Source organism: Balaenoptera borealis, assembly GCF_965194805.1.
Source record: "Balaenoptera borealis genome assembly, chromosome: 3".
In the NCBI taxonomy this organism is placed as follows: domain Eukaryota; kingdom Metazoa; phylum Chordata; class Mammalia; order Artiodactyla; family Balaenopteridae; genus Balaenoptera; species Balaenoptera borealis.
The window spans coordinates 119,357,264-119,374,984 of NC_138866.1; the positions used below are offsets into that span (position 1 = coordinate 119,357,264).

The 17,721-nt window shown below is 41.2% G+C and overlaps 1 protein-coding gene across 1 annotated transcript in view; it reads left to right on the forward strand.

The window, feature by feature from the left end:
* Nucleotides 1-17,721, forward strand: part of THSD4 (thrombospondin type 1 domain containing 4) — a 572,383-nt gene that overhangs the window by 522,645 nt on the left and 32,017 nt on the right. Inside the window, exon 9 of the mRNA XM_082383565.1 lies at nucleotides 16,210-16,385. Coding sequence (XP_082239691.1) covers nucleotides 16,210-16,385 — 176 coding nt within the window. The remainder of the gene's footprint in view (nucleotides 1-16,209; nucleotides 16,386-17,721) is intronic.

A 17,721-nucleotide genomic window follows, 5' to 3' on the forward strand; every position in this document is an offset into this window, starting at 1 on the left:
TGTTTTGCCTCATTTGTTAATATCTTTCTCAAGCTCGTATCCCATTTTTCAGGTAGAAATAAGTTTTAGGCTATTTTAAATAAGAATATGCTTATATGCAAGTGTGTTTGTGTGGGGAGTGTGTGTGTGCATGTACACACACACACACACACACACACACACACACACACAGGCATTTGGAGAACACAGATTGGGTATCACATCCCTGATTCTTAACAGTTGTCCATGTCTCAAGTTGACCTAACCTATAGAGTGGTGATTATCAAACTTGAGTGTGCAATAGAATCACCAGGAGGGCTTGTTAAAACACCCATTTCTGGGCCCCACTCCCAGGGATTCAAGTTCAGGAGGTCTGATATGGGGCCTGAGAGTCTGCATTTCTAACAAGTTCTCCGATGCTGTGGCTGTTGGCTCAGGATTCACACTTTGAGAACCATAGCTCTAGCTCTGTGCTGCCCTAACTGGACCCCATCATCACTTGGTGCTCAATACCCCAAGTGCAGGAACAGTGCCCAAATGGGCAAATTTGGGCAAATTCCATTCTGAGCTCCACCTTGCATTCCTTAACCCAATTTGGAAAGGGAATTAAATCAAAGAAGTAAAAAAAGATAAATCTGCTCTATTCTTGAAATCTGAATTGAGTGAATACTTCCAGGGAAAAGAACAAGTCTATCTCCCCTAAGAGAAGAGTTGAAAAGCAAAAAAGATAAGGAAGCAATTAGAGAGGTATAATGGAGAATGGCTGAATGTTGATAATTCCTGAAGCTTGATGATAGGTACATGAGAATTTATTATACTGCTTTGTTTACTCTTAATATTATATGTTTGACATTTTCCATTTTTTAAAAAGTTCTTTTTAAGTAAACTGAGATTATAAAGTAGAGGAGCCTAGCAGAAGATGGATGTGTGTTAGAGAAAATTTAAATGCTATTTTCAAATTCTCAAGATGATTTAGAGATAAATCCACTTCACCAGTGCTTCTTAGACTTTCCTTTAAGCCCTTAGTACTGAGGAAAGTTAATACTTACCTGACACTAACAAGGTAGCCCAAGGTTGTTCTACTGCCAAGTCCAAATTTCTGTGAAATTTTGTGTTTTATCTCCTAAATGTGATTTTGCATCCTAGTTAGTATCCATTTGGTTTCATCTAAAAATGTTTTAAATTCTTATCATGGGAAAATGTTTCCTACCTGTTCACCTAATGGACGGACAAGCTGCCATCATTAACTGTATAACCCTTATAACTCCAAAGACGTAAGTGATTCAGTCTCAGGGGAGTATCAAGTGCAAGAACCATAGCTCAACAAAGTAATTAAATAGGAATTTCTTTCCTTGTGTTTGCTTTCAGAGGACATTGAAATTGATATGCATTTATCGCTCAGTGTTCCCATACTCAGACAACAAAAGGGTTTGGGTTCGTTTGTGTCTCTGCAATAAAACTCTTACATTACATCTAAGTACATCCTATGCGTTTTAGATTAACTTCTGCCATTACCAATTCACTAGTAAGGATTGAATTAGTACCATCATCTTGGAACCCTCAGCAAAAAAGTAGTGTGTATGTGTTAATCCCAAACTCTTAATTTATCTCTCCCCCCCACCGGAAGAATCTGAAAAAGAATGTGTCTGTATGTGTATACATATATATATTACATACACATAACTGTATCACTTTGCTGTACACTTGAAACTAACACAACATTGATTTTTAGTTTTTTTGGTTTGACCACACCACACCGGCATGCAGAACTTCCCCAACCAGGGACCGAACCAGTGCCCCCTGCAATGGAAGCACAGAGTCTTAACCACTGGACCGCCAGGGAAGTCCAACAACATTGTAAATTAACTATACTTCAGCAAAAAAGGCTTTAAAAAAAGAAAAGAATAAAAGGGGTGAAAATGCTATTAGACTGGTTGTTTGGAATTTCCCACAAGATCTTCCATCTTTTCATTGAATTCAAGTTTATGCTTGAATCTTAAAAACAGGTTTGTTGGGGAAAAAGTAACATATGTATTAATATTATACACACACATACGTATCACATTAGTGTAGGTGCTGGTTAGGACAGGCAGGGGGTGATGTCAGTGAGAATCCAGTGTGAAGGGGAAAATAAAATAAGACAAGAGAGGTAGGCCTTGTACAGCAAAAATGTCCTGAGCTGACGAGACTGATTAATTCAACTTTATGCTCCTGAGGTTAAAACATCTTGGGAGCTTAGATGCAGCATTTAGAATAGTAAAACAATCAAGACAGCCATTGATTGAACCTCAAAAAAAAACAGGGCATGGATACTAAGATTAGGGTTAAGAGGTTAGAAGCAAGAGAGAGCAGCTCTTGAATAAGACCCTCAGGATGAGAAGGGGATGCTAGCTTTATTCGACAATGTCTACTGAGTGTCCTTTTGTCACATACTAAATAAGACAGGGCTCCTGCCCTATGAAAAATCACAGTAGGATTTTTTAAAATCTCAGATACAAATTACCGACATTTTCCATACTTGATTGAAAAGACAAGGGGGCTGTGCAAGATGGTTGAAGGCAGGGTCAAATCACACAAGACATTGATTGTGAATCAGGGGAGGGTGGGCTTTATCCTTTAGGCATGGAAATTTGGAGGCAGGAGAGGAACAGGAGGAAAGGGGTATTTTACGAAGATCAATCTAGGGTAGCATGCAGGGAGATCCATGATCAAACTTCTGCCGTGGTCCAGGGGGGAGGCAAACCGAACTTGAATGTGGGGAGGGGACTAGGCAGGAGGAGAAAGGAGAGAGAAAAACAAGGAAAAACCAAAGATGATTGCCAAAACTTGAATCTGAGTAGTGGGAGAATAATTCTTTTTTAAAAGGAGGAAGAGTTAGGAAGCAAGTTCATTTAGGGTGAGAAAGATATCGGGTTTATCTCTAGATGAACTGAGCTATAATGGGACCTGTTAGAGTAACTAGGCCCCTGGAATTCCTTCTGAAGGGCAGGGAGGTCCCCCCTGCTCATGGGGGGTAGACAATTCAGCCTAGAGAAGAGAGGTGGCCCCAGATGGCTGCAGTGGCAGAGCTGGGGCTGCCCATGAGGCATGGTGGACGCTCAGAAACTGTGGTGATCATGAACTTTGGGACCTCTCCTATTCAGTAGCCAGTGTTCTCTCCTAAAACCAGATCTCAGCTGTTCCTCTCCTGATCAAAAACCTTTCATGGCTCCCCAGTGCCCACCATCCAGCCCTCACAGTCTGCCCACAGCATTTACTTCCCACCTCACCTCCAGGGGCTCTCACTCCACACCCCCACCCCGCTCTACTCCAGCCCCCAGCACCCCATGATGCCCCTTCTCTAACCACACCAGACTGTCCCCCACCCCTCCAAGGTCAGGCCTCTTCTGGCCTCTGCCTTTGTCCACGTCCTTCTCTGTTCTCCCATGAATTCCTCCCCCTACCCCGCCATCCTCTGCCTGGTGAACTGCTTCTCACCCTGCAAATTCCTGCTCAGACACCACCAACACCCCCTGCCGTGATCCTCTGCACCCCCATGGAAATTTTACCAGTCTCTCTATTCACGTCATATTAGTATGTGTCCAAGCTCCCAAAGTTGTGGGCTGTGTCTTACCTTTACAGCCCTCCAATACCTCTTTGCTTAGCTTATTATCTTACTTAAACCGTAGATAGGATCTATTTCATACAACATTATTTGGGGCTTAAAAATACACAGACTTTCTTTATAGTTAGTAAGCATTCAAAGGAAATTTGGAGTCAAAATAAATCAAATGTTAATATTGTAAAGAATGAGAATTAGCTGTACTTAGCCATAATTTAGCAATTAAATAACAGACTTGGCAGTTCCCTTTATTCAAACCCCTCACGACCTGTAATCACACAGTGCCAAAGAGAAAGCCAGCCTTCTTTCTCTGATACTCTGATTTTCAGTCCAAATGTGTTACATCATGTTGTAGAAAATCACACAGGTTCAATTCTTTCCAAACTCAAAATGCCAAAGTAATCTAAACTGAAAAATCAGTGTGATATGTGTGTATATTTGTTTAACAGAAACCATAATCTGGACATTTTATCAGACTGGACCTGGATCTACCCAAAGAGAGATGTTGCTTTTTTTTTTTGTCATTTTTTTTCAACAGAATTTTTAGGCATCACTGCATGCATTTACCATTTTGACCAGGAGGAATGGAGGACATTTTTGAGATTGAAATTCTTAAACAGGAACATCTAGATAAAAGCAGGACTTTAAGGAGTTTTCAAGAGCCTCTTATCTGAACTCCAAAGTTAAAATAAGATAGATCGCAACAATACAAGGACTTCCCTGGTGGTCCAGTTGTTAAGAATCCGCCTTCCAATGCAGGGGATGTGGGTTCGATCTCTGGTCGGGGAACTAAGATCCCACATGCCGCAGGGCAGCTAAGCTCACGCACCACAACTACAGAGCCGGTGTGCTGCAACTACAGATCCCACATGCTCTGGAGCCCATGCGCTACAACTACAGAGGAGCCCGCGTGCCCCAATGAAGAGCCCGCATGCCACAACGAAAGTTCCCACATGCCGCAACGAAAAGACCCGACGCATACAAAAAAAAAAAAAAAGGAACAATACACCTCATAATTTACTTCTATTCAATAAGCATTTATTGAGTGCCAAGCAAGAGCTAAGCAGTGGGGCAAACATGTACATGTCACAGTATCTGCCTTTAAAGCACTCACCTTCTATCAACGGAGGCAGGTATATACACATATAGTTCAGGGAGATAAACTTAATAATAGAAACCAGCCATAACATATATTTAAGTACAGATGCTACTTCTTTCAAAGTTGCATCGACGTTGCACTCTAAGCCTTCTTCATACTCAGATCCTAAAACTTCTTTTGCACCACTATTGGTCTTTAGCAGTTCTGTAGAGCATCACAGTGACAGAATGTTTTGTGTGATCTGTGCACATGGTTTCCCTACATGTTTTTTAAATTAATTTTAAATGTTTTTTAAATTAATTTTTATTGGCGTATCGTTGATTTACAATGTTGTGTTAGTTTCAGGTGTACAGCAAAGTGAATCAGTTATACATATACATATATCCACTCTTTTTTAGATTCTTTTCCCATATAGGTCATTACAGAGTATCAAGTAGAGTTCCCTGTGCTATACAGTAGGTCCTTATTAGTTATCTATTTTATATATAGTGGTGTGTACATGTCAATCCCAATCTCCCAGTTTATCCCTTTCCCCCCAGTAGCCATAAGTTTGTTTTCTACTGATACATCTGTGACTCTATTTCTATTTTCTAAATAAGTTCATTTGTACCATTTTTTGAGATTCCACATATAAGTGATATCATATGATATTTGTCTTCCTCTGTCTGATTTACTTCACTGAGTATGACAATCTCTTACCTATCAGTAGACGTTCAAAGCACATTAGAGAATACCGGGGCTTTGTCTGAACTTCTTGTTTTATTATACACGTTGTTTCCCCTTCATCACATTATGTATTTCTAGAAGTTATCCACTGAAAGTTAGCTCAAAGCTTTAGAAAAATAGATGGGGAGAAACACACCTGTGGTTCAGGATGCAGGAAACAGTGGCACCTACTTCTGCTTTGGAAATTCTGTTATCTAATCCAGTCCTGGCTGTACATTAGTATCACCTGGGAGCTTTTAAATCACTCGCTGTGCAAGCTGTACCTCAACCAATTAAATCCAAATCAATGGGGAGATGCGACCCAGGTGTGAGTATCTGGGGGCGTAGGAGTCATCTTGTGTTTTTAAAAAAAGTTTTTATGTGGAAATAATTTGAATTCAAATTATTGAATAAATGTTGCAAAAGTTAAAATAGTACAGAGAACCCCTGTACTTACTTATTCAGAGTCACCTATAGTTTTTCCCTCTGAACCATTTGAGGGTAAGTTACGTGTACCACAACCCTTTATCCACAAATACCCCAGTTTCAGTGAGTATTTGCTAAGAATGGGAATACTCTCTTACGTAACCACAGGATAGCCTGCAACTTCACACATTTACGTTGACACAACATTTACAAGTATTTAATTTACCGTCCATACTCCAGTTTTGTCAGTTGATCTAATAATGTCCTTTATAGCACTTTCCTTCCTCCAGTTCAGGAGCAAATCTAGGCTAGGTACTACGTTCATTTGACATTTCTACCTCTCCTCGTTTAATCTCTAATGTTTCCACAGACTTTGTGTTTTATCATACTGACATTTTTTAAGAATACAGTCCCCCACCCTTAAAAAAATTAAAATGTTCCTCGCTGTCTGATGTTTCTCGTGACTAGATTAACGTTATACACTCTCAGCTGAACCCTGGGTTAGGGGTGGTACGCCCTTTGCAAGGTACCACGTCAGGAGATACACAGTGTCTACCTTTTCTCACTGGTGCTGTTCTTTTTGATCACCTGGTAAAGTGTTGCCCAGTTTCTTCACTGGATAATTACTCTTTCTTTTTTCTCCCTTGCAACTAATAAGCAGTCTGAGGGGCTGACAAGACCACTGGAATATCTTGCTGCACAGCAAAATTTCCCCCCAAGGTTTAGTGTGTGTTGATGATTTCTGGCTGATCCAATCTTTACCATGACAATTGCAAAATGATTTTCCAACTCCAGCACTCTCTCTATATTTACCAGTCGGCCCTTGAAATTTTTCATAAGCAAGAGCCCTCCCTTCTCCCCCATGTATTTATTTATCTACTTATTATTGGTATGAGCTCATGAATTTCCTTTTCTTTCAGTAATTTGTAATTTGTTACCATACTTATTTGGGTGCTCAAACTGTCTCAGATGTGGCCAATAGGAGCTTCTTCAAGGTGACTCCTATGTCCTTGTGACATGTCCCCATCGTCTTTGTGAACACTTCCTTACTTCCAGGCTTATCTTATACCTACCCTGCCCCATCCCTGGAACGAGTCATTTCTCCAAATAAGGGTGCCTTTTCTTGGGGAATGGTATTAGAGACCAAGATTAAGGTGCAGGGTTTGCTTATTGCTAGTGGGGTGTCTCTGCTTCTTAGCCCTCTTAGCAGACAGAGCTAGGAAATATATGCATGTATGTATACATATGCAAACGCATAACAAAAATACACATACTCACATACGTATACATATATACGGTGTACATATAAACATGCACATATACCTACATATACATGATTTCAAAATTATGAATTCACACTGATATCTTAAATTTAAATCCATGCCCCACAGTGTTCTGTGTTGCCTTCCCCCTTTCCATATTTGTATGCCTCCTTTTCCACGGTGAGATCCCTGGCTCCCAACAACAAGTCCAGCCACTTTGGAAAAATGTTTGGCAGTGCCTACTGCAACTAAGCATACATATGCCTTTAGCACAGCAATTCTACTTCTGGGTATATTCCCAACAGAAATGAGAACTTATGTCCACCAAAAACATATAAGAATGTTTTATAGCAGCTTTACCCAAAGGAGCCCAGAACTGGAAACACCCAAAAGTCAATCAACAATAGAAAAGTAAATCGTGGCATATTTATATGATACTAAATTGCTATGAAAAAGAATGAACTACTGATAAATGCAACAAAGTGGATGAGTCTCATGGGCATCAAGTTAAGTAAAAGATGTCCAGTGCAAAAGAATATATAGGTTATTATTCCATTTACATGAAATTCAAAAACAGGGAAACTGTGGCTCTAGACAGCAGAGTACTGGCAACATTCGAGACTTGTGAGGATGGGGTAAAGACTCTGAGGGGACAGGAAGGAGACTTGTGGGGGGCTGGAATGTTCTGTATTTTATCCAGGTAGTAGTAACACAGGCGTAATACAGATATAAAAAAATCATCAAGCTATAAACTTATAATTTAAATACTTTACTATATGTGAGTTATATCCTATTTTTTAAATTTAATACAGCTATAAATTGGGCTGCCAATGCAATTAACTCAACTGAAATGACTTAATCGGACCAAATTCACATGTGTTCAGGAAATGACAACTCTATCAGGACTTAATCATCTGCCTGACAACTACTGCTTTTCTGTTGTAATACCCATCCAGTGTCAGTAATGGGAAAATGGGAAAAAAATTGTGCATCCAAGGATTTAACAGTACAGTACCTGGGCTTACTCAGTGTCTTGATATAATTTTTTGTTGAGTTGAATTGGACTGTCTTCTACACACACACCCCGAGGGTTAGTCACAATCCAAACCCTTAATGGTTTATGCTTTGTGTGTAAAGTCACACGATGATAGGTGTCCTCTGGGATTGCTTGCTGGTAACTTGAAATCCATGGGAAAGTCAGCTCTGGGAATCCTAAATGCTCGAAGACAGGGTGGGAGAGTGCTATGGAGAGAGCTTCAGTGGTAGGGTGGAAGGAACATAAGTGTCAACCCCCAGACTGGACCTTTTGCTCCCCTCCTCTCAGTGTGGGCCCTTTTGCCCAGGCAAAGCCAGTATATGAGAAGTGAAACCATTTCTCCCTCGACTGAGAATCCTTCTCTTTTGATCAGGACTCAAAAATAAGAGAGGAGGGCAGGAAGGTGTACCGTAGTGCTTCTCCAACTTTAAATGCACCACAACCACCTGGAGGGCTTGCTGAACCTGAATTCTGGACCTCACCCATGTTTCTGATTCAGCTGGCCTGAACCTACATATCTACCAGCTTCCAGGGGATGCTGGTCCAAGGACCACACTTTGAGAATTACTGGTGTAATTGCATGAATGTGGAATTAGAGCATCAACGTCCAAGTCCTAAATGCTACCAAATAGTCTGTGACCTTGAGCAAACAACTTAATCTCCCTGAACCTATTTCCTCATCTGTATGATAAAGATAATACGTGTCCTGCTTGCCCTATAGGATTGGCATTCATATTATGAGTTCATTTGTGTTTTGAAAACCATAAATCACTAGACCAGATGTTCTTCACTTTTATGTGCCATGGACTCCCTTGGCAGTCTATGGATACCTTCTCAGAATAATTTTTTTTTTTTTAAACTTTATTTATTTATTTTTGATTGTGTTGGGTCTTCGTTTCTGTGTGAGGGCTTTCTCTAGTTGTGGCAAGCGGGGGCCACTCCTCATCGCGGTGCGCGGGCCTCTCACCGTCGCGGCCTCTCCCGTTGCGGAGCACAGGCTCCAGACGCGCAGGCTCAGCAGTTGTGGCCCACGGGCCCAGCCGCTCCGCAGCATGTGGGATCTTCCCAGACCAGGGCTCGAACCCGTGTCCCCTGCATTGGCAGGCAGATTCTCAACCACTGCGCCACCAGGGAAGACCCCAGAATAATGTTTTTAAATCCATAAAATAAGATACAGAAAAATCCAAAGGAAACCAGTTATACGTAATTATCAAAACACTTTAGAAAACCAATTTTTACTATACATAGTAACATGCTCCTTTAACATTAAAATAGGCAATCTCATGGAGGGTCTAATAACTACTGTAATTCTAAAATAGTGATGAGTTATTTAACAATATTTCATAATATCTGTAACATCCGTAATGTCTTGTGAATAGATAAGTGATTTCTATTGGTGACAGAGCCACAGTACTGCTAATACTGTTATGGTTTGTTGCCTACATTTATAATAGAAAGAATGCTAAACTTCAGTTGGAAGCTAGTGAAAATAAAGATGTAATTGACAGACCCCTCCATGGTGGTAGTATGAAGTGAATAGCTGTGTTCCATTTTCAGGGTATCTAGATTAGCTAAAATATTCTGAGACTCACTTGGGATCATGCCCATATGTGGGCTTCTGTGGAAGCTCATAGACCAGACCGAAAATGGCAGGACTACAAACCTTCAGCTACATCATGGCAGTGGCCAGTGATGTCTGACCTCTTCACCCTTAAGTTTGTTGTGCTGCTGCCCTAATAGCTTCTAAGAATGGGTGAAACATTAAGAAGCTTGGAAGTTTGTTAATAGGAGGAACTTAACCTTCATTTCCAAGGGAAGAAACAGACATCTAGATCGCAGTGATCTGTTTGCTGTAAGGAAGCCATCTCCTTTATTTGATTGTGGGAGCCAGTGGTTGGGTCATCAACAGTGGGCATTAAGAAGGTGGGATAAGGCTTCCCTGGTGGCACAGTGGTTAAGAATCCATCTACCAATGGAGGGGACACAGGTTCGAGCCCTGGTCCAGGAAGATCCCACATGCCGCGGAGCAACTAAGCCCATGCATCACAACTACTGAAGCCCACGCGCCTAGAGCCCATGCTCCGCAACAAGAGAAGCCACCACAATGAGAAGCCCGTGCACCGCAAGGAAGAGCAGCCCCCGCTCACTGCAACTACAGAAAGCCCCCCATGCGCAGCAACAAAGACCCAATGCAGCCAAAAATAAATAAATTAAAATAAAATAAAATAAAATAAGATGGTGGGATAAGGTATATGAGAAGCAGGGCTTGGATATATTAGCAATTCCTATATGAACCTTGGAGAAAGGCATTATTGGTGCAGATAGTTTAGGCCAAATATATATGCTCAGCGTTGACAACTAAAACTGGAATAAAACCCAAATGTCTAACAAGAATGGAGATTTCCTCTTATTGGCATAGTTGTGAAGTTGCCTTTCAAATAGTCTCTGCCAAAGCTTGACCTTCAGTGAACACGCCCATTAGCAAGAACCATGAGTCACCTGCACCTTTTTGTGGGCTAGTTCTGGACACCATTAATAGCTCTGGAACTGCTTACAGGCACAGAAATTGTAGATGCAGCTGTTTTCAATATGCAAGACCAGGCCAGATGGGGGCTAGTTTTGGAGCTATTTCAGAAGCTAAACCGTGGGCATATGGAATCAGGACCGTATTTACTAAAAATCTGATGTGGCTTTTTTTTTTAATGCTTTCCTATTATATGGTTAAAGATTCATCTAAACCTTTAGAGGGAATGTACAGGTAACAGTAGTGGATGGTAAAAAGATTCAGGATCCCAATGTTTTATTTCCTGGGGGGCCTTTGATGCTCTCTCCCATACAGTACTTCAAATGTTCTTTAATGGACTTTTTGGTTTCCAGATAATAACCTCTTCTACAATACTGCCATTAAAAGCAATAAAATCTTAGCCAGAACCTACCTTAATTCTGAGCTCTTGATGTTTTGAATGGTCTTTTAAGGAGAAGCTGTAAAAAAAAGGGAAAATCTTTATATCCCTTAGTAGTATTTCTATAGTACCTTGTCCTTTATATTAATTAAAAATTTTAAGCTTTAAAGAAAGTAAGAAAGTAATATATGCATATGGTAAACAAATTTTTTAATGGTAGTAAAAAGATATAAAATGGGAAATAAATGTCTCCCTTCTAATCTCCCATCCCAACCTAAACCCCAGTTCCTGTCCCCAAATGTTAACAGTTTTAGAACCATCTTTCCCTGAAATGTTTTCTGTGTGTGTCTACATGTTTTATGTATATGTTTTTTTTTTTTAATAAATTTATTTATATTTATTTTTGGCTGTGTTGGGTCTTCGTTTCTGTGCGAGGGCTTTCTCTAGTTGCGGCGAGCGGGGGCCACTCTTCATCGCGGTGCACAGGCCTCTCACTATCGCGGCCTCTCTTGTTGCGGAGCACAGGCTCCAGACGCGCAGGCTCAGTAGTTGTGGCTCACGGGCCCAGTTGCTCCGCGGCATGTGGGATCTTCCCAGACCAGGGCTCGAACCCGTGTCCCCTGCATTGGCAGGAGGATTCTCAACCACTGCACCACCAGGGAAGCCCTATGTATATGTTTTTATTTAAAAGCACATCACAGGGACTTCCCTGGCGGTCCAGTGGTTAAGACTCTACGCTTCCACTGCAGGGGGCACGGGTTCGATCCCTGATTGGGGAACTAAGATCTCGCATGCCCACTGTGCAGCCAAAATGAAAAAAAAAAAAAAAGTATTCAAGTAAGAAAATCAAAATTTTATTTTAATGTATCACAGAGTTCTTTTCGTACCCACGTACACAGACCTACCTCATCATTTTTAGGGCCACGTGATAGTCCATTGCATGATTATCCAGGGTGACAATTTACTTAAGCAATCCTCTACTAATGGATATTTAGGTTGGTCTTAGTTTTTCTCAAGTTAAAACAGTCTGCAGAGAATATCTTTATTAAAAACACTTTTGTATACTTATAGAAGGATACCCCTCAAGTAGTTTCCTAGAAGTACAATGCTCAGGTCAAGAGGATGGGCATTTAAACATCCTCTTGACCTGAGAACAGATTGTAACCAAACTGCCCTCCAAGGTTGAATCGGTTTACATTCCCACCAACAGTGTCATGGGTGCTTGCTTGTTCACACACATGTCAATTCTGGCAGTATTAAATTTTTTAAACATTTGCTGATCTGGTGGGTCAAGAATATTTCATTGTGGTTTTGGCTTGCATTTCTTAAATTATAAGTAAGGTAGAGCATCTTTTCATTTGCTTATGGAATTTGTATTTGGTTTTCTGTTCATTGCCTATTTATCATTCTTTGCCTGTCTTTCTTTTGAGCTGTTGCCTCTTTCTACTAGATATTTTTGCATTCAGTAAGTATTAAGTTCCTACTACATGGTGAGCAGTATGCTGGGCACTAGAGCTCACTATTGTTGGTGAGGAAACACCACTGTCTTTGCCCTTTGGGAGCTTACAGTACTGGGACACAAACATTAACCAAGTCATGCTCTGAATGGGTATACATACAGACTGAGTTAAGTGCCTTGAAGGAAAGGCTCTTGCATCTCTTAGAGCATGTGAGAAGAGAGAGGCCTGGAGTGAGGGTAGGAGAAGATTACCTGAAGGAGCTGACATCTAAAGAACAAATAGGATTTGTGGTTAGGGAAAGCATTTCTGGAAGAAGGAACAGCATTTTGGAGGGAATGTGATGTTATCAGATGAGCTAAAAGAAGGCCAGGGATCAAAGCACAGAGAGAAGAATAACAGTGACACAAGATGAGGCTGGACTACGTTACCTGGGCCCTGACCCCATTGATGATTGAGGGGTTCTTCTCCTAGAGAAATAGAAAGCATTGAAGGATTTTGAGTCACAGTTGGTTATCAAATCTGCACTCTGAAAAGATCACTCTGGCTGAAAAGAAGGTAAACAGGAAGACCAGTCAGAAGGTTTTTGAGTTAGTCCATATGAAATCTAATGGTACCTTGGCCCTGGATTATGGCAGTGGACATGAAGAGAAGTAGATGAGTTCAAGAAATATGGAGAAGGTCAAATAAAATTTGATGATGGATTGGATATAAGGGATAAGGAAGGGAGGAAGTGTCCAGGATGATTCCTAGGTTCCTAATTAGATGGATGGTGGTACCATTTCCTGAAATAAGAACCACCATATGATCCAGCAGTTCTACTCCTGGGTATACATCAAAAAGAACTAAAACACTAATTCAAAAAGATGTATGGACATAGCAGCACTATTAACAATACCCAAGATATGGAAGCAAACCAAGTGCCCGTCAACAGATGAATGGATAAAGAAGATGTGATATATATATATATTCCATTACATATATATATATATATATAATATTACTCAGCCATAAAAAGAATGAAATTCTTCCATTTGCAGCAACATGAGTGGAGTTAGAGAATATTATGTTAGTGCAATACGTCAGACAGAGAAAAACACTATATGATATCAGTTATATGTGGAGTCTAAAAAAATAATATAAATGAATGTATATGCAAAACAGAAATGGACTCACAGGCATAGAAAACAAACTAGAGGTTACCAAAGGGGAGAGGAAAGAGAGTATAATATGTAAAAATACTGACTCATTATGCCGTAAACCTGAGATTAATATAATATTGTAAATAAACTATACTTCAATTAAAAAAAGAAATACTGGAAGAGGTCAAGGATGAATTCAGGCTTACACAACACATCTGAGTGAAGCTGTCAAATAGCTAATTAGGTATAAAAGTCTGGGACCAGGGAATTCCCTCGTGGTACAGTGGTTAGGACTCCACACTCTCACTGCTGAGGACCTGGGTTCAATCCCTGGTCAGGGAACTAAAATTCCATAAGTCTGGAACCAGAGGAGAAGTCTGGATTGGAGACATAAATATGGAAGTCACTGGAATATAGTAATTAAAGCAATGAGCAAAGATGCAATCACCCATGAAAGGAGTACAGCACCCAAATCAGGTCTACTCTGAAGCCTTAAGGAACACTAACATTTAATGGCCGAATAGAGAAAGATGAGACAAAAAAGAAAGAACAGGTGAGCAGCCCAAGAGCAGGAGGAAAACCAGCTGAGTGAGGTGTCCCAGAAACCAGTGAAAGAAGGTTTCAAATAGAATGGAGCAGCCAGTAGTGCCAAATGCTTTTGAGACATCTAATAAGAGGAAGGCTGGAAAATGCCCATTGGATTGGGCAAGATGGAGGTCCCGGTGACGTTCATTTGAATTGTTTCAGTGAAATAATGGGGGCAGGAGTCAGACTGGAGATGACTGAGAAATGAATGGGAAGTGAAAACACGGAGACACCGTATGGACCACTCTCAAGAAGTGTGGTTTTGAGAGAAAACAGCCACAAACCTATTCATCCTCAACCTCTACTCTTGACCCTTCCTTGCCACTCAGTAAGCTGAAGTGATTTTCTAATTTGGTATTTGATGTTCCACAGCTGTGGTCTCCCAGGAGCCATGGCAACAGGGATAGAGTCTGCAGGGGAGGCCACCTCAACCTTGGGGGCTCTTCCACCTCTCGGAGCAGCTTCTGACTCTGCAGGCCTGGGAAGCCCCATTGTAGAAAACGCTGCTGAAACTGGCTTTTAGAAACAAAGAGTCCTTATATTTTAGAGACACCTACTGAAAAATGTAAGGATAAATAGTGTCTGGGATTTGCAAAGTGAAACAAGCTAAGCCAGGAGTTGATAATTATTGAAGCTGGGTGATGGGATGGGTACATGGAGATTTATTATACCCTTCTCACTACTTTCGTTTATGTGTACATTTTTTTCATAATACATTGTAAAAAAATTAAGTTTAGTAACTATGTAAATTGGAAGTACACAGAGCCAGTGACTGTCACAGGCCCACTGTTGACCATGCCACTTAAAATGGGATCTCCTTTAAATACAATATGCCATTTGCTTGTGGGTTTCAAGGTACCAAATGTCCAAGGGAGTCAAGCCTGCTCTCAGATGCTGTCCTTCCTTCTCTCAATAACCCTAACACCTTGTTCCTTGCCCCTCTTCTCCGTTCTTACCTCCCTCCTGAGTCCACTGTTATTGGACTCCAAATAGCAGTTCTGTCACTTATCTTCATGAACTTGAACAACTTCCTTCTCAGACTTGAGCCATGTTCTGAAAGATAAGGATGCACATCCGCTTAGCAATGTTGTGAAGATGAATTCTGACAGTTTATGTGGGAGTAGGTAACATAGCTACATCCTCAAAAGTCCACAGAAGTCAGGTAGTACAAATGAATGAAGATGACCAAGTAGGAGAAAGTCCTGTGACACTTTTAGCCTGTCTTTAGCTTTGCCACTTTTAGTAGACATACCAGTAGGAAGAATTGTAAGAAAATTTCTATTCTATAAGGAAAATGTTATTTCAGCATGATCATAAATGGAATAAATAATCTATATTCATAAATAAATGGGTAATAAACTGAGACTTAGCCTCAGTGTTGGGGAGCATTAGGGAGTGGTGAGGAGTAGGGCAAGCCAGAGCACGCAGGCCCCATCTAACACAGGCAGTCCTCCTCAGCTCCATGACTGCTGCCATGAGAGAATGTGGAGCCAAGGTTAACATGTCTTCTTGTTTTACAAGAGAAGCTAGAACTCTAAAATTTTTATGTGAAATCTCCCAATTCTTAAATTTGGTTTCAATTATTTACAAAAAAAGAACACTACAATGGCTAAAATAATTCCATTTGTGGGCCAAAAGCAGCTCATGAGCTGCCAATGTGCAACCTCTCACCTAGATAATGGGATAGAACACAGTTTCCCTTCCCCACCCCTTTATCTTCCACCTCTAACTTTCTCCTTTCTCACATTTTCCACATTCTTCTCTCCTAACCACTCCCACCCTTCCTTTCTAGACTAAGTCCAAGTGGTAGAAGGGATTGAAGTGGGTTGAAGAAGTGACGAAGCCCAAAGGGCTGTGATCTAAATGCCTCATCCTGCTCCAGGGCCTAGGCCAGTGCCCTGCACATAGTGGATCATAATGACAAACCTGATGAATGAATAAGCCAGCAAGTAGGGGGCAGTCAATTTCTTGTGCACACCTGGGCTTACCTGAGGACTCTCATTTTTCTCAACAGCCTTGCGAAGTCGTTCTGGCCGCTCCATCATCAACGGGAACTGGGCGATTGACCGGCCTGGAAAATATGAAGGAGGAGGGACCATGTTCACATACAAGCGACCAAATGAGATTTCAAGCACTGCCGGAGAGTCCTTTTTGGCCGAAGGTCCCACTGATGAGATCTTGGATGTCTATGTGAGTTTGAACTCTTGCCTGGATTTTGTATCTTCTTGCTTCTCAGGACCACACTTAGAACAAATAAACAACAAATATTGCCCCTGCTCAATAAGACTATTTGAGCGGCGCCTTTTGGGGTACCCTTACATGCTTGGCATTCATCTTTGCCCCTCACCTCCGAATGTACCTAGCTCATGGAAACCTTAAACTCTCCCAGATGCTTATTACCCTCAGCGTTTATTGAGCCAGTAAAACCAATTTTACTTGTTGAACCAAATCAGAGGCAAAACATATCCTTTATTTCATGAGCATTGGCTCTCCTCCAGGCACTTTCCTCCTATGCTAATTTGGCGTGTTTTCTTTTTATGGCAAAAGAAAGCAAATGCCTAAAGCAAGACAAGACCACTCACAGTTCCCAGCCCTCTTCAAATTCTATTAAAGCAAGTGAAGAAACAAGAACTCCAGGGTACTCCAGATGACACAAAAAAGCTTGGAGTAACAATATAGAGATTTACTAGTCGTTCCCTGCTTCGCAGAAGACAGAACTTGGATTTCTTTGACAAGAAACTAAAGTATTCAGTTGCCCCAGAGTTAAAAATGGTCCTTATTTTTTAAAAGAAACCACTAGAATCCAATCTTCTTAAAAAGATCAGGAAATAAAAGGTGACCGGAAATAAAAGCTCAAAATCACATTTTGATAAAAAAGATCGCGCTCACCCATAGATATATATTCTCTCACCATCTCCAAAGCCATGCTGGTCTACTTGATATTTGCCGAGTTCGAATTTTATAAATATTACTTGTCCAACTATACAGTTAACATGTTCATTCCCTTTGGGCCTAGTGGCTCATGGGCTAGAAACTACAAAGGAAGTCTTGTTATAGCTCATTTTGAATATTTTTTTATAGACTGTCCAGCTGGTGTTGGACTCCGGGTAAGTTTCGAATGGCATCAGGGGTGAAAACTCAGGTTGTTAAAGGCCCACTGTGGGTGGTCTGGGATGTGGTGGCCAATAATAATTTCATAAATGGGACAAGGTTTGCACTGGCAGAATGTTCACACAGAAGAGGCACAGTAGAGGGGGAAAGGCTTTCCGGCCCCAGAATGACTGTTGGATTGTGTGAAAAGAGAAGTGAGGGGATTAAGAGTAGACAGCAGGGACCTGAGGTCACACCACCGTGTCCCTCGGGGGTTCTCTGCTCCCCACCATGGTTCCTGGATGTAGGGGGCCCAGGGGTTCTCATGTCTGCCTTCTGTTGGGTGATTTCTAGACAGGAGGCCACGTTTCACATGTAGGGAAGGGGTAAAGGCTGATGGTGTAACTGGATGGCATAGACACCCTCATGGACCAAA